This window comes from Centropristis striata, chromosome 18 (genome assembly GCF_030273125.1).
Source record: "Centropristis striata isolate RG_2023a ecotype Rhode Island chromosome 18, C.striata_1.0, whole genome shotgun sequence".
Taxonomy (NCBI): domain Eukaryota; kingdom Metazoa; phylum Chordata; class Actinopteri; order Perciformes; family Serranidae; genus Centropristis; species Centropristis striata.
The window spans coordinates 33,099,374-33,112,290 of record NC_081534.1 but is presented as its reverse complement, the minus strand read 5'-3'; the positions used below and the strand labels follow the sequence as shown (position 1 = coordinate 33,112,290).

At 37.0% G+C, this 12,917-nt stretch overlaps 1 protein-coding gene across 1 annotated transcript in view; it reads right to left on the bottom strand.

Moving 5' to 3' along the window:
- The window catches only part of myo6a (myosin VIa), a 227,596-nt gene that overhangs the window by 63,451 nt on the left and 151,228 nt on the right, over positions 1–12,917 (bottom strand). Inside the window, exons 21-23 of the mRNA XM_059355862.1 lie at positions 10,690–10,820; positions 10,521–10,598; positions 5,654–5,813 (exon numbers count right to left, since the gene is read on the bottom strand). Coding sequence (XP_059211845.1) covers positions 5,654–5,813; positions 10,521–10,598; positions 10,690–10,820 — 369 coding nt within the window. The remainder of the gene's footprint in view (positions 1–5,653; positions 5,814–10,520; positions 10,599–10,689; positions 10,821–12,917) is intronic.

The following is a 12,917-nucleotide window of genomic DNA, read 5'->3' as shown; positions in this document are numbered from 1 at the left end:
TTCTTATATATATATATATATTATTTTATTTATCATTATTATTTTTTATAATTATTGTTATAATTTTTTTAATATTTGATTATTTTATAATTTTATTATAATATTATATTCATTTTATTCATTATTATTATGTATTATCATTATTATTATTATTATTAATATATATGTATATTATACATATTATTTTATTTGTCGCTATTATTTTTATAATTATTGTTATTGTTATCATTATTTGATATTTCATTATTTTGTATTATTATATTCATTATTATTTTTATTTTTTTCTCCCTCTTTATATAAATATAATCCTGGTTCTCTGGTTCTCACTCTTCTCCTCCAGATATCGACACGTTCTGTTCTGATAATTGGTAGAAAGAAAACAAATTGGTCCTGTGGGGTCCGGCCCCCTCTGAGTCCTCCTCCAGGAGAAAAATAATAACTTTACCTAATAAAAACCATCCTGCCTGCCCGGCTCCTTATTATTATTATTATTATTATTATTATTATTCTACAGTCCTGCTGGCTGCTGTAATCTGAGCTGCTTTCATGCTCTAATGAGGTTTACTGAGCTGCTCTTAGCTTTGCAGCATTTCTTTTATTTGTGATTGGATTTGATCCAGACTTTGGCGACTCTGTCGAGCCAATGAAGCAAAGTTTGAATTAAAGAGAGAAAGAGAGAAAGATAATAAAAGAAGAGGGAGAGGAGGAGAGATGAAGGGTGGAAGATAAATAGAGACAGAGATCGATAACATCGCCGCTCGCTGCCAAATTCATTTCATCTTGTTATGGCCTCAGAATATTTAACGTCCACGCCATCAATAACGCAGCAGAATTAATGTCTGTGCATTAACAGACTGCTTATACTTTCTATAGGGAGGATATTCTGCTGCAACATGAGGATCTGTGGATCTGTGGACATGTTGATTCATTTTTAATGGGGCAGAATGATGATATGCTCTGGCAACACTTCTCCTGTTCACTAGCTGCCGATAGAGCTCGTTTTAGATGGTTTGATCGATAAGAGAACAAAGAGTGGGAGGCAGAGACAAAGAGGAAGAACAGACAGAGTATTCAGGTCCCTGGATGCAGTAAAAGTACTCATAAAACACTGAGAAGTAAAAGGTGCATTCAAAACCTCACTGAGGGAAATGTATGCATGGAAATATACTTAAAATAGGAGAAGAAAAGGTATTTATAGTGCAGGAAAATGTTTCCTGTTAGTGTTTTTCTATTGTTTTTTTAATTAATATTATAGCTGCATTCAAAATGCATTATTTTGTCCTCTTATATCTGGATATTTGTGCATCTAAACAGTGTGTGAGCTGCATAAATCGGGTCTGACTGGAAAGCTGAGACTCTTGTCTTTTTTTGATAATTTTGTGTAATTTTTTTTGTCATCTTGTGGGTTTTTTCTTTGTAATTTTGGGTCTTTTTGATCAATTTGTGTATTTTTTTTGGTCATTTTGTGCCATTTTTGTTGTTATTTTGTTTCTTTTTGATCATTTTGATGCCCACTTTATGTAAAAAACATGTTTTTTTTTTGCGAAAACCACATAGTTTTGCATGCAAAATGCATTATTTTGTCCTCTTATATATGAATATTTGTGCATCTAAACAGTCCCTAAACAGTCTGTGAGCTGCATAAATGGGGTCTGACTGGAAAGCTGAGACTCTTGTCTTCTTTTGATAATTTTGTGTAATTTTTTTGTCACCTTGTGGTTTTTTTTGTGTCATTTTGTGTCTTTTTTGGTCTTTTTTGTGTCTTTTTGATCAATTTGTGTCTTTTTTTGGTCATTTTGTGCCATTTTTGTTGTTATTTTGTTTTTTTTTTGATCATTTTGATGCCCACTTTATGTTAAAAACATGATTTTTTGGGCGAAAACCACATAGTTTTGCATTAAAATGTGTCATTTTGTCCTCTTGTATGTGAATCTTTGTGCATCCTGGGGTCCCTAAACAGTCTGTGAGCTGCATAAATTGGGTCTGACTGGAAAACTGAGACTGTTGTGGATTCAATGAGTTTAACTTTCTTCATGTTAGATTATATTAATCCCCAAAGGTTTTGTGGTCATTTTGTGTCTTTTTTTTTTGGTCATTTTGTGTCTTTTTTGGTCATTTTTTGTAATTTTGTGGTCAATTTGAGTCCTATTTGCTTAAATTTATTTAATTTTCCGGTCATTTTGTGTCTTTTTTGGTAATTTTGTGTCTTTTTTTAATCATTTTGTGTCATTTTGTGGTCAATTTGATTCTTTTTTGGGTCATTTTGTGTCTTTTCTGACAAACCCCAAAGTATCAAGTTGTTACTTTCCAAGGAGTCTCTGGCTGGAAGCTGACTGTTACACACTCAGGAGGTCAGAATGGACCTTTAAACTGATAGCAAAGGACTTAGATTAAAAGGAACAATACAATATAGAAAAACATATATAAATACACAGACAGAGAGATGATTTAGTTGTTGTCTGCTTCATTATTTGTCCAGAATTCGTCGTATCAACTGTGTTTGTCTGATCTGAACTGTGAGATTCTGTTAGATTGGGGGTCGAGACTCAAAAAGGTAGAGAACTACTGGTCTAGGAGACGAACCCAGTGACTCGTATCAGCATGAAAATGGGAAACTTTTCACTACGTTTACGTCTCCTCAGTCTAGTCCGGGGCAGATGTGTTGGAAATCAGATCATGCAAACAAGAGACGGATCATTATACACACACACACACACACACACACACACACACACAGACAGGCTGGTGTTAATAAAGTGGGTCTGAGCTGCTGAGTGTTTATCAGTCTGAGGAGAGTTCATGTCAGTCACATCTCTCTTATTACTCTCCTCTCTTATTCTGCTCCTTCTCTCTCTGCAGGAATCTGCTTTTTTTTTCTCCCTGGAAGCTTAATTTATGTCGTAAAAGTGAAATAACTTGAGAGCTGCAACAGTTATTAACAGGTTATCGATAATTTGGTAATGAAATGATCTTTTTTTTTTAGCATTTTTCTGAGCAACCCCCCCCCCCCCAAATTTGCAGGTTTCATGCTTCTTAAATGTGATAATTGTATGTCTTTCTTTGTCGTGCATGACAATAAACTGATAGTTTTGGATTTTTTTCATATTAAAGAAAGTATTTGAAGAATTTGGGGTATTGCACGGGTCATATTTTACTGTTTTCTGACATGAATGGATAAAAAACAACGTGCAGATTAAGTGATGATGAAACAACTAACGGTGCTTAATCCAGTATAACCTGCTTTAAACTGTCTTCAGTCATATTTTACATTTATATTCTTATTTCTCGCTTTCTGTCTGTGCTGGAAAGTAATTATGTACATTATCTTCCCCATGAATCTGAACATTTTCATTTCAACTTGCAACTATTTTGGAAATAACAGTCTTTCTAACATTATTCTGAGCAAAAAACCCAAAACATTTGCAGGTTTTGTGCTTCTGAAATGTGATAATTTGATGCTTTTATTAGTTGTACATGATAATAAACTGATAGTTTTAGATATGATAAGTCATATTACAGAAACTGTATGAAGATTCTTGCACAGGTGAAGTTTTACTGTTTCCTAACATTTTATTCTCTCTTCCTGTCTGTGCTAGAATGTGCAGATTATTCCCCATGAAACTTAATTTATGGCCAAAGAGTTGCAACAGTTACCTATTTTGGTAATCAAGTAATCTTTTTAGCATTCTTCTGTGCAAAAATATGTTTTTTTCTGAGTGAAAAAAAAAAACCCAAATGCATTTTTTACTCCATGAAGATGAACATATTTAATTTCAGCTGCAACAGTTAATAACTGGCAACTATTTTGGTAATTAATAATCTATTTTAACATTTTTCTGAGCAAGGTTTCATGCTTCTTAAATGTGAGAATTTGATGCTTTTATTAGTTGTGCATGATAATAAACTGATAGTTTTGGATTTTTGTCAGATTAAAGGAACTATTTGAAGAATCTGGGATACTGCACCAGGCATGTTTTACTGTTTTCTGACATTTTATTGACAAAACAATTCATTCTAGTTTTCCTATCTGTGCATTTTTCCTCTGACATATTTCATAAGTGTCGAGAGCTGCAACAGTTATTAACTGGCAACGATTCTGGTAATCTAATCATGTTTTTAAGCATTTTTCTGAGCAAAAAACCCAAAACATTTGCAGGTTTCATGCTTCTTAAATGTGAAAATTTGATGCTTTTCTTTGTCGTGCATGTTAATAAACTGAGAGTTTTGGATTTTTGGACGATAAGTCAAATTAAAGAAATGATTTAAAGAATCTGGTGTATTGCACGGGTCATATTTTACTGTTTTCTGACATGAATGGATAAAAAACAATGTGCAGATTAGATGATGATGAAGCTCTAACAGAAAGAGAAAGTTAATCCAGTCTAATCCATCTTTAGTCCCATTTTAAAGGATGTTTAAAGTCCTCCTCTATCTCCAGCTCTGAACTCCTGCTGACAGAGATCTGACTCATATTTCTCCTCTTTAATATCCAGATGAAGATGAAATGTTTCCTCCTGCAGTGTTTGTAGTTTCTGTCTGCTTGTTTACATCTCTGTGATTCTTCCCAGCGTGAAGCTTCCAGCTGCCCATCAGAAACTCATCCTGCACAGTTTATATTTATATTGTTTGTGATGATTCTGTCACAGAGAATATCAGAGCGTTCACAGCAGCAGAAGGTCTTCTACTTCTTATTCTGAGTCTTATTTTGCTTTTGTAACAAGTGTTTCTGTTTCTGGTCAGTCTGTCACTAGAATATTCTGCTGCCTGCTTTATTTATTTATTCAAGGCAGGAGGGACACAGAGTCTCAGCCCCTTAAAAAACTGCTTCTGAACAGCTAAAACTGGATAAACCTGAATCCAAACACAGCAGCTTTACTCCGTTTGTGTTAATAATGTCGTATAGTGCTTCATCTTTAATTAGAAAATCAGAAATTCTCTATAAAATGATGACGATTCTGATCAAATAAATACAAGAGCTGCAAAGATTCATCAATAAATGTTCAATCGGAACTATCAAATTAACCGGCAGTGGTGAATCTGCAAGAAAAAAGTTGCTTTTCCCCCACTTTTTTCTCGTAAATCTGTAATTTTTTTCTTGTAGATTTGCCACTTTAATCTAGTAAATTTGCAACTTTTTTCTCTTAAATCTGTGACTTTTTTCTTGTAGATTTGCCACTTAAAATCTCTTAAATCTGCGACTTTTTTTCTTATAGATTTGCCACATTAAAGCTCTTAAATCTGTGACTTTTTTTCACGCAGATTTGCCACTTTAAATCTCTTAAATCTGCGATTTTTTTCTTATAGATTTGCCACTTTAAATCTCTTAAATCTGTGACTTTTTTCTTGTAGATTTGCCACTTAAAATCTCTTAAATCTGTGACTTTTTTCTTGTAGATTTGCCACTTAAAATCTCTTAAATCTGTGACTTTTTTCTTGTAGACTTACCACTTAAAATCTCTTAAATCTGTGACTTTTTTCTTGTAGATTTGCCACTTTGATCTAGTGAATTTTAATTTTTTTTTCTCAAAATATTACCCATCCATGTGGTTCTACAACCAAACAGAGAGACATGGGGACCCAGTTTGATATCCACTGAAGTTACCAAATATAGTTCTTCGCCCGATAAAGGGTTAAATGTTCTCTATAAATAAACTTTGACTTGTTTTTTCTGCTTGTTTCTTACGTTTGATGACGGACAGCGCGCACCACTGGACCTTCTTCCAGCGGCTGTGGATCAGCCACTTGTTCACCTTCTTCACCAGCTCGGCCAGGTGGTCCGGGTCCGACTTCATGATCTGGTCGAACTCTGCGAACTGAAGCAGAGGTCAGAGGTCAGAGGTCAGAGAGGGGAGAGCTGCTGCAGCCACAGAGAGATTCATGTTAACCCTTTGATGCACAACATGGTCTAAAGTGACCCGATATGTATGAGTTTTTATGTTCTATATCTTTGCAATAAATTATTTTCATCATTCAGTATTCCAGGTTTTCCTCAATTAGTTTGTTTTTGATCATCATGCATCCTAATTTTATGTTTTCCTTTTTTCATTTTTTAATAAAATCCCTTTTTGTTTCACTACTCTTCTAATGCACGCCATGGGTCAAAAATGACCCATATCCATTTTTTAGCTAATTAGCTTGCTAAGCTAACTACTTAGCTAACTTCTTGGCTAAGTATTTAGCTAAGTAGCCTGCTAAACTAACCACTTAGCTAACTTCTTGGCTAAGTATTTAGCTAAGTAGCTTGCTAAGCTAACCACTTAGCTAACTTATTGGCTAAGTAGCTAGCTAAGCTAAATATCAGCTAACTTCTTGGCTATGTTGTTAGCTATGTAGCATGCTAAGCTAACTACTTGGCTAACTTCTTGGCTAAGTAGTTAGCTTAACAAGCTACTTAGCCAAGTATTTAGCTATGTAATAATACAAAAACTTTTTTTCTTCATAAAGTATGAGAGGCAAAATGGAAATAATGATCTGTTGTCATCAAAAACAAGATATTTAAAGAATACTTGGGATATTAACTCATAAAATAAGTTGATATCAAAAGATAGAGCACAGAAACACACAGCAGCATTAAATAACATGATGATGAATGAGGGTCATTTTAGACCATGTTGTGCATTAGAAGGGGGGTCAATATGTTGATGAGCATCAAAGGGTTAATAAAACACCAGATGGAAGAAGTTGGCAGAGTGTCTGAGAGCCAGTTGGACCATCAGAGAGTAGATGTTTACATCCGACACCACGGAGGGAAAAGAGTTTGCTGACTTTGTGAAAATAATCTTTGTTCCTCGGAGCGAAGCGGTCGTTGTGCTAATGTCTCACCGTCCCACTGCAGCTACATAAACACCAAGTAAACAAGTGTTATTTCCTGAGTGAGAGGTAAATCTCTCCCCCTCTCTCTCTCTCTCTCAGAGCAGCCGGACTACTGAGGCACTAACTCTATATCTGATCCTGCTGCTCATAGGAATGAACAGGGGCAGAAGTCATGTAGAACCACTGCTGCAGTCTTTTAGTTTAAGATTGGGTTGATAGGAGTTTAAATTAATTGCCGCCGTGGGGCTTAGAGGCAGGTTTTCGTCTTGGTTTGTTTGTCTTTTTGTCAGCAAGATGACAGAAAAACTACCAGCTGGAGTTTCATGAAACTGAATGGAAGAACCCATTAACTAACTAAACTCAGGAAATAAAGTTGGGAAAGAAGTTAAAAACTAAACTCACTAAACTCAGGATCTAATATCGGAAAATAAGCCAGGAACTAAACAAACTAAATTTGGGAACAAAAGTCGGAAAATAAGCCAGGAACTTAACTAACTAAACTCACAAACTAAACTAACCTCACTAAACTTAACTAACTAAACTCAAACTAAACTAACTAAACTTAACTAACTAAACTCTGGAACTTATCTAACTAAATTAAACGAAATAAACTAAGAAATTTAACTAACTAAACGCAGGAACTAAACTAACTAAACTCAGGAACGTATCTAACTAAATTAAACTAACTAAACACAGGAACTAAACTAACTAAACTTAACTAACTAAGCCTCAGGAACTTATCTAACTAAATTAAACTAACTAAACTGAGGAACATCACTAACTAAACTCAGGAACTTATCTAATTAAACTAACCTCACTAAACTTAACTAACTAAACTCGAACTAAACTAACTAAACTCAGGAACTTACCTAACTAAACACAGGAACTAAACTAACTAACTAAGCTCAGGAACTTATCTAACTAAATTAAACTAACTAAACTAAGGAACTTATCTAATTAAACTTAAGTAACTAAAATTGAGAACTAAACAAACTAAACTCAGGAACTAAACTAACTAAACTTTATTGAGTTCAGTGAGTTAAAGTTGCAGTTTGTAACTTCCTTCTTCTCATCAGGACCAGAGACACGTGGATCAACCTGTAACCTTCACTGAGCGTTTCCTGCCACAGCAGCTGAAATGTGTCGCCACCGGTGTCGACACTTCAGCTCCTCTATGTGGCCTCACGTTTGCTGCACAGACACGAGGTGAGAGGTCAAGAACGCGGTGAAGTGGGAAGAGCAGGCTCCATGTGAGGAGCACCTGAATGCACCGCTGGCCTTGGTGGAGATCTGCTTTATTCTACTTTCAACCTGGTTTTCTTGAAGCACTGACCGCTCTATAAGATGCCTACACACACACACACACACACACACACACACACACACACACACACACACACACAGCTATTTTGTTGGTTTTTGACTCTTTTTTTCATGCTGCCTGTATATGCAACTTAAATAATGATCACCATGCCATGCTGGTATCATCTTTTTCAGCTCTTTTGTCATTTTGACTGACTTGATTAACATGTTGAAACACAAAAAGCACATAAACACACACACACAATACAAAAAACACACAAAAAAAACCAAAAAAACACACAAAATTACAAAAAACACAAAATTACAAAAAAAACCCACAAATTAACACACAAAAAGCACAATTCTGTTTTTACAAAAAACACACAAGAAACACACAAAAACTCACCAAAAAATTACAAAAAAACACATAAAAACACAGAACACACACATAAAACACACACAAAAATTACAAAAAACAAAGAAAACACAGAAAACCACAGAAAACACACGAAAAAATTACAAAAAACACAGGAAAAACAAAAAATAACAAATGACACACACACACACACACACACACACACACAAAAACCTAAAAACACACAAAAAAACAGTAAACACAAAATGTTGAATTTGAAAAATCTAAGTAAAAGTAAAAGTAAAACCATGTTACACTTGGTCGTGGTGTTTTGTACTTTTGCTGAAAGAGAGTTGACGCACTAAATGAGACATGGAGACTTGTGGAAAAGCCAAAACTTTAGAGTTCAGCTGACAGCAGGAAACATGCTGCTTTTTTTTTTTTTTTAGGTTGTGACATCATAAAGAAGTCGTGCTGCGGCGCTTTCATGGACTCCAGGTGGTTTTACTCATTCACATCGTTTTATTTCCTGCACACTCTCAAAGTAATGCACATAATGCATTCTGCAGAAACATCCACTGTGGCCTGGAGCATCACTGTATGTATTTATTTCAGCGGTTCTGTTTTCTCTACTCCATTCATGCATCTTTTATATCACAGAGTCAGAGTTCACAGCAGCTTCCCAACACTCCAGTTAAAAGTCTGCAGAGAGACTCGGCTCATATCTGCTGATTGTCGTCTGGAAACCTCTGACTTCCAAACCTCGAGTGTCTGCCGCCGCTACCGCTGCTGCTTAAATAATGGAAGAAGCAGCTGAGTTTATATTATTATTTTCTCCACATCCGTCACCTCCTTGTTGTCAGTTTAGCAGGTTTGGTTTCTGACAACTGACCCTGGAGTCCCAGCTGTCAGAAAGCCTTCCAGGAGCATGAAGCAGGAATTCATTTATTTTGACCGTGCAAAAAAGATCACGAGGACCGTGTTTGACCGTGTAAACTCTCCATCTTTGGCTAGCTTGCAGGCTAAAACAATTATTAACATGTATAGCACCGCCGCCTCCGGAGCGAACTCCACCTCCCGGATGCTTCCACAGCGACGTGCAGAGTAATGAAAGCATCCAAGTTCAGCCAACAGAGGGCTCGTTGGTATTAATTCATTCCTCGGAGCTAGATCTACAGCACTGGTTGTCCATTCTTCTTCTATGAAGCCGAACTCAATGTGACTTTCATGGTTCCCTCTCTTTCTCTTTTTGAGATATTCAGCATTCTCGTCTCCCTGACGCTTCGACATTTTTCATTAGCTCTGTGTTTCTGTTGTTAGTCGAGGTTACCGCTAGGTGAGGTTACCTCTAGGTGAGGTTACTGCTAGGCAAGGTTACCACTAGGCGAGGTTACCACTAGGTGAGGTTACCGCTAGGTGAGGTTACCGCTAGGTGAGGTTACCACTAGGTGAGGTTACCGCTAGGTGAGGTTACCGCTAGGTGAGGTTACCTGTGTATACTGCAGGAGGGATGTTACACGTCTTTTATTCTTGCGATGTAACCTTTATTTTTTAACTTTTCTATAGTGATTTTTCTATTTAAATAAATGAATAAACGTTTAATGTAGCCCTTATTTAGTTGTTTTTGTCCCACTAATGAATTAAATGCTGACTCATCTATATTTAACACATTAGATCAATAACATCCCTTAAAATGAAGAGGGCTTCGTGACCCCCCATGGATCTTTGGCGCCCTCTTGGGGGGGTCTGTTGTTGGGAATCACTGCTCTACAATGTCAGAGTTACAGTTTGTGCACCGAGGTCCTCTGCAACAAATGCATGCACTCCCCACACGTCTAACCCAGCCATGATGAATTATTCATCCGCTGGAGGAATAAAAACCCCATCTGTTGGCTCGGGCTCTTTACAAAAAAACCTCATCTCACCTTACCTCAGCAAACAACATGACTAATGTGAGCTCCCTCTGAATTTATTGTCTTCCTTCGGAGGAACAATACCATTATTAGCTTGTGCGCGGGGGGAATTGAAGAGGTTTTTCAAAAGGTCTCACCTTCCCGGGCCGGAAAAAGACTCTGGTCAGGCCGAACTTGTAGTCATTCTCATTCAGGCCGAGAGCTTTGAATAAAGCCTGCAACACAAACAGGAAACATTGATAAATATGGAAATGTGGCTGCATTGAAATGATAATAAAAAGCTTGGAGGCTCTGGCGGAGGCCGACCTTGCAGAAGAGGCGAGGGTCCAGCCGGCAGAGTTTGGGAGGCATATACTGCTGGTACATGTTGTAGAGTTCGTGGAAGGGAGCCCGGGAGGGGAAGCCGCCCTGCATCAGGTCCAGAACCGACACCATACCTGCAGCAGGAGTCACAGAGGGAACACTTTATCAGACAGGAAGTTCAAGTTCTCTCAGTTGTCAGGTCATAGTGTAGGTCAGGGGTGTCAAACTCTAATACACAGTGGGCCAAAATTTTAAACTTGGACAAAGTCGCGGGCCAACATTGATATTTATTGAAAAAAGTGACTTTAACAAGTTCAAACTAAATGGAACAAGCAAAGCTCGATATCACTTAATATTGCAAACATTCAAAATCGAATATCAAATAAAACAAACAAACACATCAATGGCATTCATTTCTTAAATAGAAGTTAAATAAAAATCGTATGTCCCTTTATTTTATATGCGGCCTTCTTTAAATTTAAATTTAACAGTAATCTTTGTCCACAGGCTAAAAATAAATGTAAGAATAAAATAACAATAATAAACCAAATGACTAATAATAATATCCTTCAATGAATGTGCAGCCATTCAAGCCTTGGACTAGCAAGAAAAAGTGCATAAAGACAACTTTAATTGTTGCTCAGTTTGCTACACACTGATCTACTGTGTTCAAGCCAAAACACCAGCAGAGCATTCTGGGATTTGTAGTATTATATTTTGGTATTTCCTTGCGGGCCAAATATAATTATACTGCGGGCCAAATTTGGCCCACGGGCCAGAGTTTGACACTTCTGGTGTAGTTAGCAAATCTCCGAGAAGTATCTAGAACCAGTGTTGTAGTACTCGTGATCGGTCTTGGTCTTGACCGGTCTCAAGACCACTTTTTGAAGGACTTTGTCTCGTCTCGGAATCGACTGCATTATTACTCGTCTTGTCTCGGTCTCAGACAAAGCAGACTGGGGATTCTAGTTAAAGACCGGTCAAGACCACAACTGTGCATTTTTGGATTTACTTGTTAATATCATTACTGTGATTTTGCATAAATCGTTTTGCTTCGAGTTCAACCAATAACATGAGTCATATATCATTTGAAATTGTCATGTTGGTCATGTCAGTAACAGGAGAAGAGGCCGTTAGAAGATGTCCGCCAACTCGTCTGTCATAACATTTGGATGCCTGAACCAGAAAGATTTTTTGTGCACAACTACAAAAAAAAGAAAACACAGCAACTTGTAAATTCTGCAAAGCAACGCTAACGGAGACGGCTGAGACTGGTCTTGGTCTTGTCTCAATCTCGACCCCCCAAAGTTTTGGTCTTAATACACTCTGGTCTTTGCATTGACTTGGTCTCGGTTTAGGCGGTCTTGACTTCAACACCGTCGAGAACTGTTGAGTACCAAAAGCTGGCATCTAGATAGATTCAGTTTATTTATTAGAGACTTTATGCACCAACGGGTCAAGGCCCGGATACAGAAACTATCTTATTCCGATGGCCATAGTAGAGGGTACAACAAACCAGATGTTCTTGCAGAGTTGAGAGACATGACAACATCACAAGTTGTTCTCAAATGCTCTATTTGTCCGTTCAGTCAATGCTGGTTTGTCTGTTTGTCAGCACGATTACAGAAAAACTAAAGGTCTGAGTTTCATGAAATTTGGTGGAGGGGTGAAGAATGGGCCAAGACCGAACCCAAGACATTCTGGAGCAGATCTGATCACAGTGTGGATGCACAACTTGTTTTTTCACTTTTGTAAAAAACTGCAACATAGGGTATGGCCTTGATGGAGTTCTGTGGTCTCCAAGTGACCTTTTTTGTTATTTGATCAGATATTTCCTTCAAATTTTGCCCATTTTATAGTGTTTTTAGACAAAGTTCTTGCTTGGTTTGTCCTGGTCTGCAACAGCATTTAAAGTTTAAAAACCTACAAACATTTGCCTATTTATAATGGACATAAAGTGCAGATGAGGCTGTTGGGAGTGACATAAGTATTGGACAATTTGACCAAGCTTTGGTGCTAGAGAAAAAGTCAGAGGATCACTAAAATAATTTAGATACATCATCTAGGAACAATGAGCTTTTGCACCAAATTCTGCCCCAATACATCCTGTAGATGTTCATATATGTCACAGGATCCATAAACAGATGGTGACACTACAAGCAACTTGGTAGAATTCATCTTCTGGGTACCATGGTTGTCTGGAAGAAATTGGATGAAAATGCATCCAGCAG